The following is a 25,053-nucleotide window of genomic DNA, read 5'->3' as shown; positions in this document are numbered from 1 at the left end:
TGTGTAACTTCTATATTTCGGCTAATAGCTATAGCCCTCTTCAGGAAAGTACTTTCCTGAAGAGGCTATAGCTATTAGCCGAAATATAGAAGTTACACATTCTTCTAAAGTTTCCTTTTTATTCCGACTGTGGGTTCTTCGTGAATACAGTATTAATTACATATGTCCCGCAACATTTTGTCAAAGTGATATATATATACACACACACACACACATATAAATATGTACATACATATACCAAAGGCTTTGTCCCCCCTAACATGGGAGGTAACTAAAGTCAAAAGGCATAGCTCCATGCACACACACACAAATACATATATATATATATATATATATATATATGGTATACAGATTTTTTCTTTCTTCTGAAAGCACTTCAATCACTTGTCATTTGTAACAAAAGGTCCATTCCCGTGTATTAATGGTGGCCGAGTTGGAGCACACACCCACTCCATATGCAATTAAAAGCCAATGAATCATCTCTTCCATCTCAGCACCTCAAGGATGAAAGGTCATCCCTTTACCCTGCCACACTGTTAGGGTTAATGTAATGCAGTGAGATACAGCTTGTGAATAGAAGAGCTTGATGGCCATAGCTGGTTTACCCCACCATTTCATCATGTGACAACTACACAACTAGTCATTCACTTGGATAAGAGTCCAAACTTCTCTAGTCATGAAATGCTTTTTGTCCACACTTGTTAACTTATTGCATATTTTCCTTCAAAAGTTACTTATAAAAGTCACAAAACAAATATCACAGTTCCTACATCCGTATGAATATTAGTTACACGTCTCTCATGTGATCACATCAAACACGAGTTCTTACTGATGAAGTGAAATTCCCTTAATCTGAAGAAATAGTTAGCCGCAACCTGTTACACTATACTGCAGACAATCCCCAGAAACCTTGGGGCTGCAGGTTTGTTATTTTCTGTCATACAGGCATATCCCTCACACCTTCACCCAGGCATACAGGTCCAAAGTAAATGTCCATATTAAATATCTGAATGGTTCAAAACATTGACCCATTCTCTGCTGTCGCATACTTTATAGATTTTCTTTCTGGCTATTCCATTGACTGCTGACAATTTCCAATTTATATGTCATGTCTGCACTGCTCCTCAACCCTTGATCAAAATGGTAAGAAGTACAGGTATTACATAATAGGCAATCATAATGTGCACAAATTTGATAATGTAACATATCCCCATACTTATTACTATGGTAGTGCCCTTGAATAGACACTCTCTGGCAAATCCATGTCACCTTGCATGTTAACATTCAAGCAATTCCATGGCATCCTAATTATTACATGTCAGAAATATAATAAAACCCAAAACGCATACTCAACCATCCAAATAAGCACTCAAAATTCTATAATCAACCATGCTTCCTCACACATTAACCAAACATAGAAATTGTTCCCAAGACAAGAATTAAACTGTCATGACTGTTCAGGCCACCACCCCACCTTAAAATATCACCAACACAGAACTGGCCTGGCTACTGAGTTGACTGTCCCAGAAAATGCAGAACAACACATTCTACACTGCCCTACTCTTGCTCTATCCAAATAAAAACACGAAATATCTTCTCCGATGCAAAATATGCAAAATTCCCACCTGCATACAGGAACCAAAATCCACCCCACAGTAGAACACATGAAAATGAGAAGAACACAGTTTTATGTTAGAACCCTTAACACCACACACCCATTGTGCTACATCTCTCAAGCACCACCAACAGAATGAAAAAACTTCTACACCAGCAGCAAACATTTATGATAACCTAGATTACCTCACCAGGCGAGAAAGAAAGGTGACGGAGTCCATATTCATCACCAACCAGAAAAACATTGATAAGAGGACTGGGGATTTAGTATGGGGTAAGGCATCAGCATGCCTCATCATCTTGGACAAAATGTATAAACCCCTGATCCAGGCAGACAACTTATCCACGCGACAACTAGTAGGTGGATAATTTGTTCACTGGCAGCGGCGACTGATTGGTGGACAACTCATCCCACCAGCATACAGGTCTGGCAAGACATGTCGCCTCGTCCCTTCCTCTCCCTCTTTTGTTTTGTATAAACTGGCCAGCTTGACTTCAAGCACTATTCCTCTGTAGAAGCCACTCAGGCAAAACTAGTTAGGAATAAAAGTATTTTCCTCAGCCCATGTTCCCTTTACCACTTATCCACATTCGTCACAATGTTCACACAATAATAATAATAATCTAAGAACCACACTGGTACACTTGCATTCAGGACACCATCCAGGATTGAAACAGTATTAACATAGAATAGGTCTGTCTAAAGATTCAAATTGCCCCTGGTGCAACCACCACACAGGGGACACAGAACACTTCATAGTACAGAGCCTACACTAACATTTTCTAAACAACAACACATATTTTCCTAGAGTGACTTGTGGACCCACCCAGAGTCTTCTGTAAGAGAGTCCAGAGGCTATGGATTGATGGACACTTTAAACATTCTCTTCTCCCATACCTTCCTGAACTACATCACTGCATCATCATATCTCAGTACAGAGGATACACAGGTCACTGAAATACATCATCAGCACTTAACATGGATGGTGTCCAGATCATTTATGTGCATCCTTAGTGGTCACTGGGGAAATACCAGATAACTCTATTCAGCTAGGGAGTAGAATGTTCCAAATTCAATCCTCACCTAAATAAAATTCTGGTGTAACCAGAAAAAAGTAAATCTATGAAGTAAATTACAGGTGATGGTGTTCAAAGTGATATACATATACCAAAGGCCTTTTCCTCCTTACAAGAGAGACATCAAAAAAACAAAGGCAAAAAAAAAAAACACTCCCACCCATTCCATCCTCATATACTCCACCCACTCTCCTCCCTCTTAACTTGGCTCCTCCTGGATGACAGGTTGTCCCTGCATCTCACCCACTACCCTGGGTCAAAGGCAGTGTCTCAAGACAGCATGTCCACAGCAAGGCTGCTTCATTAAATTGGTGACCCCCCCTCTCTCTGTCCTTTCATGCAGAAATGGAGAAGACAAAAAGAAATCCTTTCGAGCTGCATCAATTTATTTTTTTTACACATATTCCCTCACCCCCCATCCATCCACTCCCCTTCATGCATCACAGCATCATCCATACACAACCATTCTCCATTCACTCCTATCTTCTGTCCTCTCCTGTCCTTCCTTGAAAGACATTCCCCTCTTTTCCAATGCCCCTTTTACCCCATCCATCCATCTTAACCTTGGTCGCCCCCTCATCACTCCTTCCGCATCTTTTACCAATCTTTCTTCACTTATTCTTTCCATGTGTCCAAACCATCCAATACATATACCAAAAGGCCCTTTCTCTCTTATATGTGAGGTGGCCAACCATGGAGATAATCTAATAAATTATGCAAGACTTCAAAAGCAGTTTGTTTTGATACAGGATACTTTGTACTAAAATTCTCAGATTAAAGAGATCTCACTGAACCTCATTTCTGTCCCTGCCCTGTGGCCAAGCCACATTACTAGTCTTACTAGTGCAAGATCTAACCTAAATTAACTTTTTCATGGCACCACAAACTGTACTGTAAAGTACTATACTGCATGGTCTGTCCGACTTCTTCCGATGAAATATCTTTCGCTGCAGAAGTTTACATATTTCCTCAAGGTAATCCTTTTGGTTTGAAAACCTGAAATATTAGACAGAAGAATGGATAAATACCTTTTATTTTTATGTGACCTCATTTCCAACACAATAATTTTTACCCTGTTTCTCTAATGGGTCTACTTGCTGCCTTAATATAGGTGTATCAATATGGTACCAAGCTCACTTTGGTATTCAATTTCAAATTAACAAAGGTTTGAACTCTGGTTGAACCAACTCATAAAATTCAGACAAGGGTATTGATGTAACCCAGGTGGGAGTGTTATCCATAATCTGGAACAATTTTCCTAACTTGTGGCAACATTTGTGAAATGTTGTGACTGGGAACAAAGGGAGAACATCTTCAACCAATTCACTCCCATCTCACTCATTCCTTTCAATCCTTCCTGGCTCTCAAGGCTGCACCTCTTTGTGGAGGTGGTTACCTAGGAGTCATGGACCTCCTGCATGAGACCTGCTTAGACCACATGAAGATGTCCCCTTCCTATGCCTTGCTAACTTGCTTTACAGGCACTGACATACAAGTTCTAAGACAGATTTGAAAAAGGTGATATGTACATGACACTGCTGGAGTAAAAAAAAAAAAAAAAAAAAAAAAAGAGAGAGAGAGAGAGAAAGAGAGAGCTAGCACAAACAAGTCATCTGAGGGTTTGTGTTCCCACAACAACTTACGCTGCTTTCAAGTCATTAGTACTTTCTGTGAAAGCCTTGAATGTTGTGTCTGTGTCCAGCTGGGCTAAAGCAAGAGTTGTGCGTCGGTCCAATTCCACGGCCCAAACTTCCACGGTTGTGTTTGCTACGAGATTTGGCCAGCGTTGAGCAAAGGCACTACTCACATCTTTGATAATCTGATGGATGGAAAATTATGGACTGGTTATATTCATAAATATTGAAATATACAAATTTATCTGTAAAATCATTATTATGCTACAATATCCACAGCTATTTTGTAATTTCCTATAATTGTGTTCTTATCTTACTATTGTCAATCCATAATATTAATGTCAACCTCAGCTACCAGTGTTAATTTCTACACCTGCAGTCATATTCACTAGTTTCAATATGCAAATATTTCACAATATACTACAACAAGTGGCTTGCCTGATTGTCCTTTTTGCCACTATCTTTGAGATTGGAATGTTTTTTTGTGATGTACTGCACATTAATATCCAGGTCATCTGGGACTGCATTACCTATGGAATTTGCAGGCAAACATCAGATACTATCTAACATGCAAAAAAAAAAAAAAAAAAAAAAAAAAAAATAAAAATATATATACACATATATATATATATATATAGATATATATATACACACACACGTACAGATATATCCACACATTATTAAACAATTACTAATTATTTCCAACTTTGTCAAAAGTACATTTAGGTGTGTTAACTTCTGGGGTCACCGAGAGGGAGGAGGGGGGGTCGCCGATTTAATGAAGCGGCCTTGCTGTGGATGTGCTGTGTCTTGCGACACTACTTCTGACCCAGGGCAGTGGACAAGGTGCAGGGATGACCCGTCATTCAGGAGGTGCTAAGATAAAAGGGAGGGTGGAAGGGTGTGGAGTGTATTCAGGGATGGAATGGGTGGGAGTGATTTTATGCCTTTTTCTTTTTGGCTACCCCCCTTGTAAGGGGGAAAAAGCCTTGGTATATGTATGTAACTTCTGGGGTAGTGCGAGAGGTAAATGCAAGGGTAGTGGGTCAAGGATTGGAGATGGTTAAAGAAAATGGAGAAAAGTGGGAGGTGACCCAGCTGTTGTTTGCGGATGACACTGCGCTTGTAGCAGGATCGGAGGAGGGATTGAGGAAGTTGGGGACAGAGTTTGGGAGAGTGTGTGATAGAAGAAAGCTGAAGATAAATGTGGATAAAAGTAAGGTGATGAGATGTACAAGGGGTGAAAGTGGCAGTAGTCTGGAAGTGAGCATTAAGGGAGAGCGACTGGAGGAAGTGGATAGTTTTAGATACTTGGGTGCAAATGTGGCAGGAAAAGGTGGAGTGAAGGTGGAGGTAGAATGTAGATTGCGAGAAGCGAGTAAATGCCTTGGTGGATTAAAAAGTGTAATGAGGAATAGACATTTGGGAATGGATGCTAAGAGGAGACTGTATAAAGGAGTGATTGTGCCAACAGCACTGTATGGGGCAGAAACATGGAACATAAGAGAGGAAGAGAGAAGGAGTTTGAATGTGTTTGAGATGAGGTGTCTGAGAAGTATGATGGGGGTTACTAGGCTGGATAGAGTGAGAAATGAGGAGGTGAGGAGGAGAACAGGGGTGGAGAGGGAGTTGGGAGATAGGGTTGATGAAAGAGTATTAGATTGGTTTGGACACATGGAAAGAATGAGTGAAGAAAGACTAGTAAAAGAGGTATGGAAGGCAGATGTTGAGGGAGTGAACATGAAGGGACGTCCTAGGATGAGGTGGATGGATGGGGTGAAGGGGGCTTTGGGGAAGAGGGGAATGTCTGTTGAGGAAGGATGGGAAAGGACAGAAGACAGGGGTGAATGGAGAATGGTTGTATATGGATGATGTGATGCATGAGGTGGAATGGGTGGGGGGATGGGGGGTGAGGTAGTATGTGTGAGCAAAATTTGATGGAGCCCGAAGGGATTTCTCCCCGTCTTCTCCTTTACATGGGGGGACGGAGAGGGGGGGTCTCCGATTCAATGAAGTGGCCTTGCTGTGGATGTGCTGTGTCTTGCGACACTACTTCTGACCCAGGGCAGTGGACAAGGTGCAGGGATGACCCGTCATCCAGGAGGTGCTAAGATAAGAGGGAGGGTGGAGGGGTGTGGAGTGTATTCAGGGATGGAATGGGTGGGAATGATTTAATGCCTTTTCCTTTTTGGCTACCTCCCTTGTAAGGGGGAAAAAGCCTTGGTATATGTATGTACATTTACTGCAATTTTTTTTATTAATGTAAAGCTAATTCTATCTGTTTAACCAGTAAATGTCACACTAAATTCAATGTAAATCAACTGAGAATCCCTTGGAACTTAAGGTCCACCTCTCAACTGAATAAAACTCTGGCAAAAAAACAGAACATAATCTAAAGTAGCCCACTCCACAGAAGTTAACACACATAAAGTAAAAATATTTAGTAACAGATTTACTTTGAGGCTTGGAGTCACAACGAGTCAGTGTTGCTGTTGATCCTGTATTATCCCCAGAAGGATGTAAATGTTTCAGAAGAGCCTCCACCACATCCACCTTCGGAATTTTGCGCTCAGTGTACCTCCTCACATAGTCATTTGAGTTGCTATGAAGGAAGGTGTATCTACTTGAACTACATCTGTATATATATATTCTTTTGGTATTCATCATTATTATATCAAACTAACATGCTTGCTGATAGGCAAAAGTGAACTGCAAGTTATTTCACTTACCAAAGTCTATCACAAAATTTGACAGTTGCCTTCTCCATATCATGGTCAAGCAGGACTAGATTTGGCACCCAGATGTCATCAACACCTACAGATAACTCATCCAATGTCTTTTCACGGAGGGAAAAAAATAATGAAAATGGAAAACAATTAGTACTCACTTCTATAAATTCATGCTGTAAATTAATTGCACTGCATCCTTGTGGATGAAAGGCCATTCCTGACCCCTGCACACTGCCTCCCTCTCTCTCTCCTGTCAAATCAAACCACTTTTGTCCTACTTTTTCACATAGGGAGAGGTGACAAACAGCAACTACTACCTCATTTCCTCTTCTTATTAGCTTGTGACAAAGAAACACCCACACTGATACAATAAAAACAAGATTCCTGTATTTCTTCCCAGAGAGACCTGTGGGAGGGTCCAAGGACCTATGATAGGTACTATGGAGCTGAAGATTTCGTCAGTGAAATATGAGGCAACTTTTATTATTTCTGTTACTGTCAGATCCTTTCAACACTCTCACCTTCTGGAGGGAAGCTCTTCAGGCAGGCACTCTGTCTCTGGACAGGGCCATAATCTGTATCAACTTGGACTACCTTTCCTCCACTTTTTTTCCTACAAGGAGATCTGCTGACCACCAACTGTTTCCCTTCTCCAACCCAGTGGTAACACAGAAACAGATCCACACAAATACAACATAGACAACAGTTTAAGGTTTCTTCCCAGAGAGATCTATGGGAAATTTCTGGTCAAAATAACTCAAAGTAGAAATGACCAGGTCTTTTGTGGTCCCCATACAGATAAAAAATTGAAAGCTTCATGCTGATTAAGCTACTAATATGTTTCACATATGTTTCATATGAGGTACAAAGAAAAGAAAAGAGAAGTAAAACAGAAGATATGGGCGGCAAAGAGGAGAGCGGATGTGAAAAGGGATAAGAGTATGACAGAAAATTTTGAAAGTAACAAAAAGATGCTTTGGAAGGAAATTAAGAGGAAGTGGAGGCAAATTAAGTAGAGAAGAAAAGGTAATAGGTGCAGATGGAGAGATGATAATGGAAGAGAAGGCAGTGAGAGGAAGGTGAGCAGAGTATTTTAGGGAGTTGCTAATTGTGAAGGAGGATAGAGAATGAAAGGTAGTTGCAGTGGGAAGCGCTAAGAAAATCACAGTAATGAGTGAGGAAAATGGAGGAGAAATAAGGAAAGATGAGGTAAAGGCAGTTGTTAAGATGATGAGAGCAGGTAAGGTACCTGGGTTGGATGGGTGTCATGCAGAATATCTAAAGTAGAGAAATACAGTGATGGTGGACTGGTTGGTGAGGTTATATAATGTTTGTTTAAAAGAGGGTAGAGTGCCAGAGGAGTGGCGGAGAGCCTGTACAGTTTCACTTCACAAGGGAAAGGGGGACAAGTGTGAGTTTAGTAGTTTCAGAGGGATCAGTTTGTTAAGTGTAATTGGGAAGGCTTATGAGGGTTTTTTGATTGAGAGGATTAAGAGAGGAACAGAGGGAATAATTGACGAAGAACACTATGGGTTTAGGGCAGGTAGGGGTTGCATGGATCAGATTTTTGTGGTAAGACAGATATGTGAGAAAGATTTGGGGAAAGGTAAAGATGTTTTTTTTTGGGCCTTTATGGATTTGGAAAAGACTTACAACAGGGTAGACACAAGGACACTGTGGGAGGTATTGCAGATATATGGGATAGGAGGAAAGCTGTTAAGAGCAGTCAAAAGTTTTTTATGAGAGTAGTAGAGCTTGTGTTAGAATCAGAAATGGAGAGAGTGAGTGGTTTGAGGTAAAGGTGGGACTTTGCCAGGGATATGTTATGTTGTCTTGACTAATCAATTTATACGTGGATGGGGTGGTGTGAGAGGTAAACATAAGGATAATGTGTTGGGCATTGGAGATGGTAAAAGAAAATGGAGAAAAATGGAAGATAAGCCAGTTGTTGTTTGATGATTACACTGCACTTGTGGCAGGATCAGAGGAAGGATTGAGGAAGTTAGAGACAGAGTTTGGGAAGGTGTGCAAAAGAGGGAAGTTGAAGATAAATATGGGTAAAAGTAAGGTGGAGTTGGAATGTGTTTAGGGATGGAATGGGTGGGAATGGTTTTTATACCTTTTTCTTTTTGGCTACCTCCCTTGTAAGGGGGAAAATCCTTGGTATATGTATGTAAAAGTAAGGTGATGAGATGTACAAGGGGAGATAGTGGTAGCAGACTGGAAGTGAGAACTAAGGGAGACAGACTGGAGGAAGTGGATAGTTTTAGATACTTGGGTGTGAATGTGGTGGGAAAGGGAGGAATGAGGGTGGAGATAGAATGTAGATTGAGAGAAGTGAGTAAATGCCTTGGGGTCAGGGATTGGAGATGGTTAAAGAAAATGGAGAAAAGTGGGAGGTGAGCCAGCTCTTGTTTGCAGACGACACTGCGCTTGTGGCAGGATCGGAGGAGGGATTGAGGAAGCTGGTGACAGAGTTTGGGAGAGTGTGTGATAGAAGAAAGCTGAAGATAAATGTGGGTAAAAGTAAGGTGATGAGATGTACAAGGGGTGAAAGAGGCAGTAGACTGGAAGTGAGCATTAAGGGAGAGGGACTGGAGGAAATGGATAATTTTAGATACTTGGGTGCAAATGTGGCAGGAAAAGGTGGAGTGAAGGTGGAGGTAGAATGTAGATTGAGAGAAGCGAGTAAATGCCTTGGTGGATCAAAAAGTGTAATGAGGAATAGACATTTGGGAATGGATGCTAAGAGGAGATTGTATGAAGAGTGATTGTGCCAACAGCACTGTATGGGGCAGAAACATGGAACATAAGAGAGGAAGAGAGAAGGAGTTTGAATGTGTTTGAGATGAGGTGTCTGAGAAGTATGATGGGGGTTACTAGGCTAGAGTGAGAAATGAGGAGGTAAGGAGGAGAACAGGGGTGGAAAGGGAGTTGGGAGATAGGGTTGATTAAAGAGTATTAGGATGGTTTGGACACATGGAAAGAATGAGTGAAGAAAGACTAGTAAAAGAGGTATGGAAGGCAGATGTGGAGGGAGTGAACATGAGGGAACGTCCTAGGATGAGGTGGATGGATGGGGTGAAGGGGGCTTTGGGGAAGAGGGGAATGTCTGTTGAGGAAGGACGGGAGAGGACAGAAGACAGGGGTGAATGGAGAATGGTTGTATATGGATGATGTGATGCATGAGGTGGAATGGGTGGGGGGATGGGGGGTGAGGTAGTATGTGTGAGCAAAATTTGATGCAGCCCGAAGGGATTTCTCCCTGTCTTCTCCTTTTATGCATGGGAGGACAGAGATTTAATGAAGCGGCCTTGCTGTGGATGTGCTGTGTCTTGCGACACTGCTTCTGATCCAGGGCAGTGGACAAGGTGCAGGGATGACCCGTCATCCAGGAGGTGCTAAGATAAGAGGGAGGGTGGAGGGGTGTGGAGTGTATTCAGGGATGGAATGGGTGGGAATGATTTAATGCCTTTTCCTTTTTGGCTACCTTCCTTGTAAGGGGGAAAAAGCCTTGGTATATGTATGTATGTACTGAGAAATAGACATTTGGGAATGGATGCTAAGAGGAGATTGTATGAAGGATTGATTATGTTGGCAGCACTGTATGGGGCAGAAACATGGAACATAAGAGAGGAAGAGAGGAGGAGTTTGAATGGGTCTGAGATGAAATGACTGAGAAGTATGATAGGGGTTACTAGGTTGGATAGAGTGTGAAATGAGGTGAGGAATAGAACAGGGGTGGAAAGGGAGTTGGGAGATAAGGTTGATAAAAGAGTATTGGGATGGTTTGGACAAATGATAAGAATGGGTGAAAGAAGATTAGTAAAAGAGGTGTGAAAGTTAGAGGAGGAAGGAGTGAACATGAGGAGGTGACCAAGGATGTGATGGATGGATGGGGTAAAAGGGGTATTGGGAAAGAGAGAAATGTCTGTTGAGGAAGAGAGAAGGCAGAAGATAGGGATGAATGGTTATGTATATAGATGATGCTGTGATGTATGAAAGTGAGTGGGTGGGGATGGGCAGGGGGGTGGATAGGATGAGGGGGTATGTGTTAAAAATAATTTGACGCAGTCCGAAGGGATTTCTCCCTGTCTTCTCTTTTTCTGCATGTGGGGACAGAGAAGGGGGGGTCACCAATTAAATGCAGTGGCTTTGCTGTAGATGTGCTGTATCTTGTGACACTGCTTCTGACTGGTTATGCAGAAACCTTGACAATAATACTATACTTTAAAAAAAACTGCAATCAACTAAATGTGCAACATTAAGCTTTAATAAAACTAAAATCAATTAAGTATGTAATTATCATATTACCTGAACATGGCAGTGGTCTGCATGAATTCCAGCTTCTCGAAGCTTTGACACAATATGAATGCGATCTTTGAGTTGCTTGTGTCCAACTGCACACACTTGTACACTGATCAATGTCCCACCACACCCAATTCCTGATGTAGCATATGTGTAAAACATTTATTATATATTTATTGTACTCTTAATCAATGTTAGTTAAATATCTCATATTATATGCCAGGTACAGGAATATTTAAATGAGCATTAGTTCCTGGATTAACAGTTGATAAAGCACAAGTAGCTTTTCCTGGATTTGTTCAATAATGATTGGTTTAACATCACATACTGTCCGTTCCAGACAGGACCAGGATAATGCCTGACTTCTTGATTAATAATATTATCTCATATTAGCAAGTCAAAATTTGGTTACACATTATTGCTATCCAGTCTGTTATTAATTGTAAATAAAAGAATACCCAACCTGAACTGATGACTTTTGAACCTCCTGTAGGGGAGCTGCTGGCAAGAGCATGCTTGACATTCAAGAGGGCAAGCAACTTCTCAAGAGATAAACTTATGCCCACTGCTGCAGGGCAGTCCCCTACTTTGACTCCTGCTACCAATCTACTCCTGTAGGGAATTCACTATGCATTAGACTGACTTTCTTAGCAAATATATGACATACAAATTCTTTGAAAGTTACATCATACATATACCAAGGCTTTTTTCCCCCTTACAAGTGAGGTAGCCAAAAAGGAAAAGGCATAAAATCATTCCCACCCATTCCATCCCTAAATACACTCCACTCCCCTCCACCCTCCCTCCCATCTTAGCACCTCCTGGATGACGGGTCATCCCTGCACCTTGTCCACTGCCCTGGGTCAGAGGCAGTGTCGCAATGCACAGCACATCCACAGCAAGGATGCTTCATTAAATCGGTGACCCCCACCTCTCTGTCCCCCCATGCATAAAAGGAGAAGACAGGGAGAAATCCCTTCGGGCTGTGTCAAATTTTGCTCACATCCCCCCACCCATTCCACCTCATGCATCACAACATCATCCATATACAACCATTCTCCATTCACCCCTGCCTTCTGTCCTCTCCCGTCGTTCCTCAACAGACATTCCCCTCTTCCCCAAAGCCCCCTTCACCCCATCCATCCATCTCATCCTAGGACATCCCCTCATGTTCACTCCCTCCACATCTGCCTTCCATACCTCTTTTACAAGTCTTTCTTCACTCATTCTTTCAATGTGTCCAAACCATCCTAATACTCTTTCATCAGCCCTATCTCCCAACTCCCTTTGCACCCCTGTATACCATACATACATATACCAAAGGCTTTTTCCCCCTTACAAGGGAGGTAGCCAAAAAACAAGGGCATAAAAATCATTCCCACCCATTCCATCCCCAATACATATACCACAAGGCATTTTCCTTCTTTTAAGAGGAGCTGGACAAGTCATGGCATACACCCACCCTACACCCTTCCCACACATTCTTTGCACCTCATGTATGAATGGTCATCCCTGTCCCCCACCACAGTGCTTGGGTCAGAGACAAAGCAGCAAAACTTCCAAGTTATCAATCTTAATTTCATTCAAGGTTACTGATTTGGCATTCACATACATACATACATATATAAAGTGGTGATATCATAGACTCAGAGGTTCTGAGAACAGTCCATACCCACAGCTTGAAATGCATCACAACATTGCATGACTCCTCACCCTCAAACATGGAGAGTGAGTGAGTTTGAGTGTGACAGTGTGCATATGTGTGTGTGTATATTTATCTAATTGTAGTATACAGGAAAGGAACAACGTTCGTTGGGTCCTGTCTCCTATCCTCTAATTTTCTAACATACCTAGATTCAAATTCATGTACAGTTCCAACTTAATCTATATCCTTGATTTCCAATTATCATATCTAGTTTTGAATTCATATATTGTATGATGTTGGACTATATCACCTTCTAAGCTATTCCACATATTTAAGCTTCTATATGGAGAACTATTTCTTCACATCCTTTAGACATGTGGTGTTTCTTAATTTACTTCCAAGATCTCTTAAAGCCCTCCCATCTTTAATCTGATCTCTTCTGTCAATGTGATCTATCTCCATTAGTGACCTGAACACTGTGATCATTATCACTGCTTTCTCTTTGATCTTTCAAAGTTGGCAGAGCAAGTACTTTTAATGTTTCCTCATATGGTATATCTGCCAGGCTGGGGACCAGTATGGTTGTTGCCCTTTGTATTCTCTCAATCTTGCTTATATCTTTCACTTTGTGTATGGACCATATTAATGACACATGTCCCAGTCTTGGATATGTCAGGCTTTTGAGGAGTTTTTTTCATCATCCCTTCATCTATATAGTGGAATGGCATTTTGATCTTCTGCAGTAGTTTGTATATCTCTCCCACAATCTTGTTGACATGTCTGTCAGGTAAGAAGTTATCTTTTATCAAGACTCCCAAGTCTTTCTCCTCTTTTGCTTTTGTAATGAGTTCACTTCCCAAGGAATAGTTTAAGGATGGCCTTTTGCTGTTATTGCCCATTTCCAGTCCTTTGAATTTCTTAGTACTGAACTTCTTTTCCCATTCTTGACTCCATGCATAAATAGTATCTAGTTTTTTTTTGCAATAGTTTACCATCCTCCTCATTTTCCACTCTTCTCATGATTTTTGCATCATCTGCAAACATGGTGGCATAGATTATTGTTCCTTCCATCATGTCATTGACATTGACAAGAAACATTATTGGTGGAACTCCACTCATTACTGCTCTCCAGCTTGACATCTTCTTTTACTACTGTCCTTGTGTATCTTTCCTTCAAGAAATCTTTCATCAATTCTAGCAGTTTATCATTCAGTCCTCTAACATGCTCCAATTTCCATATAAGTCAATTGTGAGGTACATGCAGTCCACCTACCCCTTTCTCTCTTGCAGCACATCAATCACTCTCGAGTAAAAGAATAAAAGGTTTGACACACACGATCTTCCAGATCTGAAGCAAAAGTGACTGTCTGTCAGAATGTTCATCTTATCAAGATATTTGGTCCATCCATCTTTCACAATCCTTTCACATAATTTCACTATTATGCTGGTTAGTGATACTAGCCTGTAATTTAGTGGTGCCTCCCTCTTTACACTTTTGCAAATTCACACCATGTTTACCCTTTTTCAATCAAGCGGTACAATGCTTTCCTTCAATGAACATGTAATAAGACAGTTGATCTTGTCCACTAGTTGTTCCCTAATTCTTTAAGTATCCAGTCTGAGATCCCACCAAGTCCTTAAGCTTTTGTCACATACAATGATCCCAGGAGATTGAGCATTTCCCTCACTTCTACATTTACATCTGCTATACCTGTTTTTTTTTTTTTTTTTTGCTTCCCTTGCTTTCCTACAAAAGATTGCACTCTTTTGTGAAATCTGATTGGAAACTTTCATTCATTATTTTTGCCTGCCTGAGCTGAGGTCTCTTCAAAGACCTAATCACCTACAATTAACTTAGTGATTTCTTCCTTGTATCTCAAGATACAGCATGGCCTTGCTGTGGATGTGCTGTGTCTTACTGCATTGCTTCTGATCCAGGGCAATGGGTGAAATGCTGGGATGACCCATCATCCAGGAGCCAAGAAAAGATGGAGGGACAGAAGGAGGGATGGTGAATGGGAGTGTAATGGGTGGAGATGAAGTGGGTGGGAGTAGAATTATGCCTTTTGACTTTAGTTACATCCCTTGTATGGGGGGAAAAATGCCCTTGATATATGTTTATATACCAAGTAAAGCAAAAGGTAAAGGAGGCAAAGAGGAGAGCAGAAGTGAAGTGGGGTAAGAGTATGACAGAAAATTCTGAAAGTAATAAAAAGATGTTTTGGAAAGAAATTAAGAGAGGAAGAGGAGGCGAATCAAGTAGAGAAGAAAAGGTAATAGGTGCAGATGGAGAGATGATAATGGAAGAGAAAGCAATAAAGGGAAGATGGGCAGAATATTTTAGGGAGTTGCTAAATGTGAAGGAGGATAGGGAGGAAAAGATAGCTGTAGTGGGAAATGCTAAGAAAATGACCGTGATGAGTGAGGAAAATGGAGGAGAAATAAAGAAGGATGAAGTGAAGGCAGTTGTTAAGATGATGAAAGCAGGTAAGGCACCTGGTCTGGATGGATGCCATGCAGAATGTCTAAAAAAAAAGGAGGTACAGTGATGGTGGACTGGCTGGTGAGGTTATTTAATATTTGCTGGAGAGAGGGTAGAGTGCCGGAGGACTGGAGGAGTGCCTGTATAGTTCCACTTTACAAGGGAAAAGGGGACAAGTGTGAATGTAGTAGTTTCAGAGGGATTAGCTTGTTAAGTGTATTTGGGAAGGCTTATGGGAGGATCTTGATAGAGAGGATTAGAAGAGGAACAGAGGGAGTAATTGATGATGAACAGTGTGGATTTAGGACGGGTAGAGGTTGTGTAGGTCAGATTTTTGTGGTAAGACATATATGTGAGAAAGCTATAGGAAAGGGGTAGGATGTTTTTTGGGCCTTTATGGACCTGGAAAAGGCTTACGACAGGGTAGACAGAAAGGCACTGTGGGAGGTTTTGCGGATATATGGAATAGGAGGAAAGCTTCTAGCTGTCAAGAGTTTTTATGAGAGTAGTAGAGCTTGTGTTAGGATTAGAAATGGAGAGAGTGAGTGGTTCGAGGTAAAGGTGGGACTTCGTCAAGGATGCGTTATGTCGCCCTGGCTGTTCAACTTATACATGGGTGGGGTAGTGCGAGAGATAAATGCAAGGGTAGTGGGTCAGGGAATGAAGATGGTTAAAGAAAATGGAGAAAAGTGGGAGGTGAGCCAACTGTTGTTTATGGACGACAATGCGCTTGTGGCAGGATTGGAAGAGAGATTGAGGAAGCTGGTGACAGAGTTTGGGAGAGTGTGTGATAGAAGAAAGCTGAAGATAAATGTGGATAAAAGTAAGGTGATGAGATGTTCAAGGGGTCAAAGTGGCAGTAGTCTGGAAGTGAGCATTAAGGGAGAGCGACTGGAGGAAGTGGATAGTTTTAAATACTTGGGTGCAAATGTGGCAGGAAAAGGTGGAGTGAAGGTGGAGGTAGAATGTAGATTGAGAGAAGCGAGTAAATGCCTTGGTGGATTAAAAAGTGTAATGAGGAATAGACATTTGGGAATGGATGCTAAGAGGAGACTATATGAAGGAGTGATTGTGCCAACAGCACTGTATGGGGCAGAAACATGGAACATAAGAGAGGAAGAGAGAAGGAGTTTGAATGTGTTTGAGATGAGGTGTCTGAGAAGTATGATGGGGGTTACTAGGCTGGATAGAGTGAGAAATGAGGAGGTGAGGAGGAGAACAGGGGTGAAAAGGAGGTTGGGAGATACGGTTGATGAAAGAATATTAGGATGGTTTGGACACATGGAAAGAATGAGTGAAGAAAGACTAGTAAAAGAGGTATGGAAGGCAGATGTGGAGGGAGTGAACATGAGGGGACATCCTAGGATGAGGTGGATGGATGGGGTGAAGGGGGTTTTGGGGTAGAGGACAGGATGGGAAAGGACAGAAGACAGGGGTGAATGGAGAATGGTTGTATATGGATGATTTTGTGATGCATGAGGTGGAATGGGCGTGGTAGTATGTGTGAGCAAATTTTTGACGCAGCCCGAAGGGATTTCTCCCCGTCTTCTCCTTTATGCATGGGGGGACGGAGAGGGGGGGTTGCCGATTTAATGAAGCGGCCTTGCTGTGGATGTGCTGTGTCTTGCGACACTACTTCTGACCCAGGGCAGTGGACAAGGTGCAGGGATGACCCGTCATCCAGGAGGTGCTAAGATGAGAGGGAGGGTGGAGGGGTGTGGAGTGTATTCAGGGATGGAATGGGTGGGAGTGATTTTATGCCTTTTCCTTTTTGGCTACCTCCCTTGTAAGGGGGAAAAGCCTTGGTATATGTATATGTATGTATTTATGAATGTCTCAATTTCCCATTTATACATATATACATGTGAAGGAGGATAGGGAGGGAAAGATAGTTGCAGTGGGAAGTGCTAAGAAAATGACTGTGATGAGTGAGGAAAATGGAGGAGAAATAAAGAAGGATGAAGTGAAGGCAGTTGTTAAGATGATGAGTGAAGGTAATGCACCTGGTCTGGATGGATGCCATGCAGAATGTCTAAAAAATGGAGGTACAGTGATGGTGGACTGACTGGTGAGGTTATTTAATGTTTGCTGGTGAGAGGGTAGAGTGCTGGAGGACTGGAGGAGTGCCTGCATAGTTCCACTTTACATGGAAAAGGGGGACAAGTGTGACTGTAGTAGTTTCAGAGGGATTAGCTTGTTAAGTGTAGTTGGGAAGGCTTATGGGATGATCTTGATTGAGAGAATTAGGAGAGGAACAGAGGGAGTAATTGGTGAGGAACAGTGTGGATTTAGGACAGGTAGAGGTTGTGTAGATCAGATTTTTGTGGTAAGACAGATATGTGAGAAAGCTATAGGAAAAGGTAAGGATGTTTTTTGGGCTTTTATGGATCTGGAAAAGGCTTATGATAGGGTAGATAGGAAGGCACTGTAGGAGGTTTTGCAGGTATACAGGATAGGACAGCTTTTAGGAGCTGTCAAGAGTTTTTGCAAGAGTAGTAGAGCATGTGTCAGGATTATAAATGGAGAGAGTGAGTGGTTTGAGATAAAGGTGGGACTTTGTCAGGGATGTGTTGTCACCCTGGCTATTCAACTTATACATGGATGGGGTGGTGCGAGAGGTAAATGCAAGGGTGGTGGGTCAGGGATTGGAGATGGATAAAGAAAATGGAGAAAAGTGGGAGGTGACCCAGCTGTTGTTTGCGGATGACACTGTGCTTGTAGCAGGATCAGAGGAGGGATTGAGGAAGTTGGTGACAGAGTTTGGGAGATGTGTGTGAAAGAAGGAAGCTGAAGATAAATGTGGGTAAAAGTAAGGTGGTGAGATGTACAAGGGGTGAAAGTGGCAGCAGACTGGAAGTGAGCTTTAAGGGAGAGCGACTGCAGGAAGTGGATAGTTTTAGATACTTGGGTGTGAATGTGGAAGGAAAGGGAGGAGTGGGGGTGGAGGTAGAATGAAGATTGAGAGAAGTGAGTAAATGCCTTGTACGATTAAAAAGTGTAATGAGAAATAGACATTTGGGAATGGATACCAAGAGGAGATTGTATGAAGGAGTGACTGTGCCAACAACACTGTATGGGGCAGAAACATGGAACATAAGAGAGGAAGAGAGAAGTATGATAGGGGTTACTAGGTTGGATAGAGTGAGAAACGAGGAGGTGAGGAGGAGAATGGGGGTGGTAAGGGAGTTGGGAGATAGGGTGGATGAAAGAGTATTGGGATGTTTTAGACACATGGATAGAATGAGTGGAGAAAGATTAGTAAAAGAGGTATGGAAGGCAGATGTGGAATGAGTGAACTTGAGGGGGTGACCTAGGATGAGATGGATGGATGGGGTAAAAAGGGATTTGGAGAAGAGGGGAATGTCTGTTGAGGAAGGATGGGAGAGGACAGAAGACAGGGGTGAATGGAAAATGGTTGTGTATGGATGATGTTGTGATGCATGAGGTGGAATGGGTGGGGGGATGGGGGTGAGGTAGTATGTGTGAGAAAAATTTGACACAGCCTGAAGGGATTTCTCCCCATCTTCTCTTTTTCTGCATGGGGGGGATGGAGAGGGGGGGTCACCGATTTAATGAAGCAGCCTTGCTGTGGATGTGCTGTGTCTTGCGACACTGCTTCTGAGCCAGGTCAGTTGACAGGATGCAGGGATGACCCATCATCCAAGAGGTGCCAAGATAAGAGGGAGGGTAGAGGGGGAGGGGAGCAGAGTGTATTAGGGATGGAATGGGTGGGAATGGTTTTTATGCCTTTGTTTTTTGGCTACCTCCCTTGTCAGGGGGAAATAGCCATTGGTACATGTATGTACATATATACATACATATATATATATATATATATATATATACATACATACATATACCAAGGCTTTTTCCCCCTTCCAAGGGAGGTAGCCAAAAAGGGAAAGGCATAAAAACACTCCCACCCATTTCATCCCCAAATACACTCCACACCCCTCCCACCCTTCCTCTCATCTGAGCACCTCCTGGATGACGGGTCATCCCTGCACCCCGCCCACCGCCCTGGGTCAGAAGTCTGTCTGGGATATTGGCTGCTTGTTATTGTGGCAAAGTAACATGCAGTCGATACTTTAGGGTCTATATGGGGCGCCCCTACGGACCAGAGCCACACATCATTTTGTCTATGATAGAAGAAATTCTGTTAATAGAGAAATGATGACACTTTTATACTACGACTGTCCCTCCGTTATGCTGTTCCCCAACCCCTTGTTGCTGTCCTGTACCATTTCTCTGAGTATTCTCTTTCTGATTGGGGGAATTCCCTGTGGTGGGGGAAAAGAATACTGCCACCAAGTTTTCCCACTTGGATCGTAAGAGGCGAGAAGAAAGGGACGGGGAGAGGGACTAGGCATCCTTCTCCCTGTAGCCCCAAGGGCAACTTCCTAAATCGAAAAGAAAAGTGAATATATATATATATATATATGTATATATATATATATATATATATATATACATATAATTACATATATATATATATATATATATATATATATATATATACATATACCAAAGGCTTTTTCCCCTTTACAAGGGAGGTAGCCAAAAAACAAAGGCATAAAATCCACTCCCACCCATTCCATCCCCACATACTCCACTCCCATTCACCCCCTTCCCTCCCTCTTATCTTGGCTCCTCCTGGATGACAGGTCATCCTTGCATCTCACCCACTGCCCTGGGTCAGAGGCAGTGTCACAAGACACAGCAAGGCCACTTCATTAAATTGGCAACTTCACCAATCCATCCCCTCATGCAAAAAAAGAGAAGGGGAGAAATCCCTTTGATCTGTATAAATATATTTTTCCACACATACTCCTTCGCCCCCCATCCCTCACCCACTCCACCTTATGCATCACAGCATCATCCATACACAACCATTCCTCATTCACCCCTATCTTCTGTCTTCTCCCTTCCTTCCTCAACAGACATTCCCCTCTTTCCCAAAGCCCCTTTTACCCCATCCATCCATCTGATTCTTGGTCACCCCCCCATGTTCACTCCTTCCACATCTGCCTTTCACACCACTTTTACTAATCTTTCTTCACTCATTCTTTCCATGTGTCCAAACCATCACAATACTCTTTCATCAACCCAATCTCCTAACTCCCTTTCCATCCCCATTCTCTCCTCACCTCCTTGTTTCTCACTCTATCCAGCCTAGTAATCCCTATCATACTTCTCAGGCGCCCCATCTCAAACACATTCAAACTCCTCCTCTCTTATGTTCCATATATCTGCCCATAGAGGGAGAGGGATGTAGAGAGAATGAGAGAATAACAGGGAAAAAGAAAGATGAAATGAGGCAGAGTGGGAATGAATGAAGAGGAGACAGAAAGGGGGAGAGGGAGGCCAAGTGACAGATAGGGAAAGATGGAGTTAAACATTGATTAAATTCTAATTGTAGATTACAATTTCCAAATCTGCACTCCTCATTCGCACAAGTGCCTGAATGCATTTATAGTGAACAGTAAAAAACACATTACCAGTTTGAGCAAGCATGCTGCACCTTTAATTACCTGTACTGGGTGATCAGGTGATCATAGGATCCACCCTGTGCCAAGATATCATAAGTTTTGTTCCTTTTGCGTTGTACTTCTTGAAGAAACTGGCATGTAAATCCACTGTAAAGCTGGGTGTCAGTGATCAGAAGAGGTCGAACAATGATGTCATACTGGAAAGAACAAATGATCAATAACTTCAAGTGACACCTGAGGCAACAGATTGATACTGATCTGAACAGGGTTTGGGAATGGAGTCAGAAGTGGGAAGTGGAATTCAATATTAAGAAATGTAGCATAATGGAATTTGAAAAAAGTAAAAAAGGGATATCAGGACAATACAAAATTGGTGAAAAAGATGTAACGAAAGAGGGATCTGAAAAAGACCTGGGAGTGATCATCACAAAAGATATGTCTCCAGACAAACATATAAACAAAATTGTTGGTGAAACCTATAACTTGTTAAGATCAATAAAAGTGGCTTTTACTTACTTGAATGAAGAAATGGTAAAGAAAATATTAGTCATACTGATAAGGCCCAAATTAGTATATGCAGCAATACTATGGGCACCCAGTACTAAAAACATATATATATACATATATATATATATATATATATATATATATATATATATATATATATATATATATAGATATATATATATATATATATATAAAGAAGATTGAGAGAATCCAGAAAGCAACTATGAAGATGGCCCCAACACTATCAAAACTCTCATATGAAAAAAGATTGTTAAAACTGGAGTTGCCAACTCTGGAACAAAGAAGAGAAAGAGGTAACTTGTTGACCATCTGTAGAATTATGAAGGGCATGGAAGCCCTTGATAGACAAGACTTACTAAATTGGGATAAGATAAACATGAGAGGACATGGAAAGGAGCTCAAAAAGAGACCTGAAAAAGAACAGCTTTCCCCACAGAGTGGTGGATGTATGGAACATATTCAACAAAACAACAGTGTGTGCAAAAACAATACAAGAATTTAAGAGCAAACTAGATATGGAGTGGATAGGAAAAAATGTATTGTGGTATATGTATTAAAGGAAAAACATGGTCTGGTGAGGTACATGAAGGAAAAAGCAGAAAAAGAAACAGCAATATCAATTCTAAAAGAAATGTAAGATGGTGACCAGGAAGTAGAGAAGATATAGAAGTGTACAAAATGGGACAATATTCTAAGGAAAGAAATTGACCACTAAAGATAAAACTAAGATAACAAATGGTCGTAGAAGACATATTAGAAAAAGCAAGTAAGTTGGCAAGGAGTGAACATTACAAGATATGGAGAAAAAGAGAAATGAGTGCTGAGGAAATAGAAAGAGAGAAGAGATTAAGAGGTGAATATAAGGGAAAAAAGTGCAAAAAGAACAGACACTGAAAGTAAGAAGTTCTATTGGAGGCATAGACATAAGGCTGAGAAAATGGTACATCAAAGCAAAACAAAAACAGAAAACAGGATGGAATAGGAAAAATATTAAAAGTGGCCTATACTAACATTGATGGATTAATCTCAGGACTGAAGGAACTAAATGATTACCTGTCAGATAAAAAAACCAAACATAATGGGAATTGAGGAGATGATATTAAGGGGTCCAATACTACCTAATAGTACTGGACATGGGTTACACAATTACTGGATTAAAAACAGAAACAAGAAACGAGGAATCATATTCTTGGCCAAGAAAGACTTAAATGTGATGAAGGTTACTGAGGATAAAAACAGTGTGGAAACGATCATGATAAAAGTCAGAGACAGAGCATGAAAAGTAGAGCGTTTGTGGTGATTTATGTGTCCCCAAAAATGAGCTCTTGTAAAGAGAACAAGCATTCAAAAATGTTAGATGATACAAGGCATCCATTAAATGAGATACTAAAGGATGAGGTAACCTGGTAATTATGGGGGATTTTAACTGCAAAGAAATCTATTGGGAGGTGATAAGTGAAGGGCAAAAAGGATCAATGGGGAAATGTGTTACTGGACATGACCATGGAATATACAATGACACAATGGGTCAATGAAAATATCATATACAGAAGTAATGAAGAACCATCAAGACTGGATATACTATTTACAACAGAACCTGAAATTGTGGATAAAATTGAATACAAGACACCATTTGGAAAGAGTGACCACATTCTAAAAGAGGCTGAACTAAAGGAAGAAATATATATGGAGAGAAATGAAAAGTACAGAAAAAGAAGATTGATGTACAACAAAACAGACTTTGGAAAACTAAAGAAATTCTTTCAAAATGTAAATTGGGAAAAATTCTACATTGAAGAGACAAAAATGGAAGAGAAATGGGTGATCTTGATGGAAATCCATAATGAAGAAGTGTATAAATACATACCAAGACAGAAACAAGAGGTGCACATTAAATGTTGGTTCAACAGAAGAAGCAGTGAGGTGAAAGATAGAAGAGACCAAGCTTGGAAAAGGTGGAGAAAAAAAAAAAAAAAAAAAAAAAAAATGGAAAATGGCAAATATACTATAGAAATGAGTATGTAAAAGTCTGAAGAGAGGAAAAAGAAACTACGAAAAAGACATCACAGAAAAATGTAAAGATCAACCCAAACTATTCTAGACATATGTGAATGGTAAACTTAAAAATAAACAAGAAATGGGCTGAAGTAGAAAAAAAAAAAAAAAAAAAAAAAAAAAAATCAGTATTGGGTGTGTGTGTGCATGTAGTCACAGCATTACCCATAGATCGGTCATATATGAGCTCTGAGCTCTCTTCTAGGAGGGAAATAGCTGTCAATCACAAGCCCAACACATGTGATGACAATGGTGAATCACACTGGATGTAGGCAAGATCAAGAAAATACAAAGGGCATCAACCAAACTGGTCCCCAGCCTGGCAGGTAAATCATATGAGGAAAGACTAAAAGTACTGGGTCTGCCAGCTTTGAAAGATCAAATAGAAAGAGGTGATATGATTACAGTGTTCAGGTCACTAATGGGGATGGATTCCACTGACAGAGGAGATCTCCTGATTAAAGATGGGAGGTCTTTAATCCCTTTCACACTATCACATAGGGACAGAAAAAAAAAAAAAAAAGTCACCAGACAAGCGCATAAAGAAAATAGTCGAAGAAACCTACAACTTACTAAGATCAATAAAGGTGGCTTTTAATTAGATGAAGTCATGATAAAAAAAATATTAGTCACACTGATGAGACCAAGATTGGAGTATGCTGTGACACTATGGACACCCAGCACAAAAAAGAATTTAAAGAAATTAGAAAGAATCCAAAGAATAATGAGAAAGATGGCTCCAACACTTTCAAAATTGACAAACAAAAATTGTCTAAACTGGAACTACCAACCCTGGAACAAAGAAGAGAAAGAGGAGATCTATTGGTCATTTACAGAATCATGAAAGGCATGGAAGTCCTTGACAGAGAAGACTTATTAAAGTGGGATAAAAGAATAACAAGAGGGCATGAAAAAAGGATAGTTATAGAAGATATAAAGAAGAAGAAGAAGAAGAAGAAAAAAAAAGGTTTCCACATAGTGTGGTGGATGTCTAGAACAAATTGGATGAAATAATAGTGTGTGCAAAAACCATACAAGAATTTAAGGACAAACTAGATGCTGAGAGATACAAAGACGGGTCACTACGAGTAGAGCTCCCCTTCCTGTATAATACAACTAGGTAAATACACACACATGCATACACCAAAGGCTTTCCCCTTGATAAAGGGAGTGGCCAAGTCAAAGTACACAGCCACATCATACATACTTAAAACGCCATTCAGCAACCATCCCTCCCATCTCAGCATCTTGGGGATGAAGGGTCACCTTTTCCTCCCTCATACTGCTTGGGTCAATGGTAATGTAGCAAAGTGAAATTCTTCTGCAGCAGGATCCTAAAGCAGGAGCTGGTTTACCCCCACTGTTTCATCATATGGCAAGCCCCCTCCCCATCCACTCAAAATAATTGATGTAGTTGTTGAAAAAAATATAATTTCATCTATTCAATCTTATCTTTTGTACTTTCTCAACCTTGCTCATCAGCCTGGTAAAA

The 25,053-nt window shown here is 41.1% G+C and overlaps 1 protein-coding gene across 2 annotated transcripts in view; it reads right to left on the bottom strand.

The window, feature by feature from the left end:
- Positions 1-1,798: 1,798 nt before the first annotated feature.
- Positions 1,799-25,053, bottom strand: part of Gcn2 (eukaryotic translation initiation factor 2 alpha kinase Gcn2) — a 55,866-nt gene continuing 32,611 nt past the window's right edge. For both annotated transcript variants that reach the window (XM_076208574.1, XM_076208575.1), the window contains exons 15-22: positions 21,021-21,175; positions 11,826-11,974; positions 11,369-11,499; positions 7,055-7,161; positions 6,782-6,927; positions 4,764-4,855; positions 4,335-4,510; positions 1,799-3,687 (exon numbers count right to left, since the gene is read on the bottom strand). In XM_076208574.1, coding sequence (XP_076064689.1) covers positions 3,549-3,687; positions 4,335-4,510; positions 4,764-4,855; positions 6,782-6,927; positions 7,055-7,161; positions 11,369-11,499; positions 11,826-11,974; positions 21,021-21,175 — 1,095 coding nt within the window. In that variant the 3' untranslated portion in view covers positions 1,799-3,548. The remainder of the gene's footprint in view (positions 3,688-4,334; positions 4,511-4,763; positions 4,856-6,781; positions 6,928-7,054; positions 7,162-11,368; positions 11,500-11,825; positions 11,975-21,020; positions 21,176-25,053) is intronic.

The sequence above is a fragment of the Oratosquilla oratoria genome, chromosome 25 (genome assembly GCF_046742065.1).
Source record: "Oratosquilla oratoria isolate Oo_2021 chromosome 25, ASM4674206v1, whole genome shotgun sequence".
In the NCBI taxonomy this organism is placed as follows: Eukaryota; Metazoa; Arthropoda; class Malacostraca; order Stomatopoda; family Squillidae; genus Oratosquilla; species Oratosquilla oratoria.
Note: the sequence above shows the minus strand (reverse complement) of the source record. Positions and strands in the feature narration are given on the sequence as shown.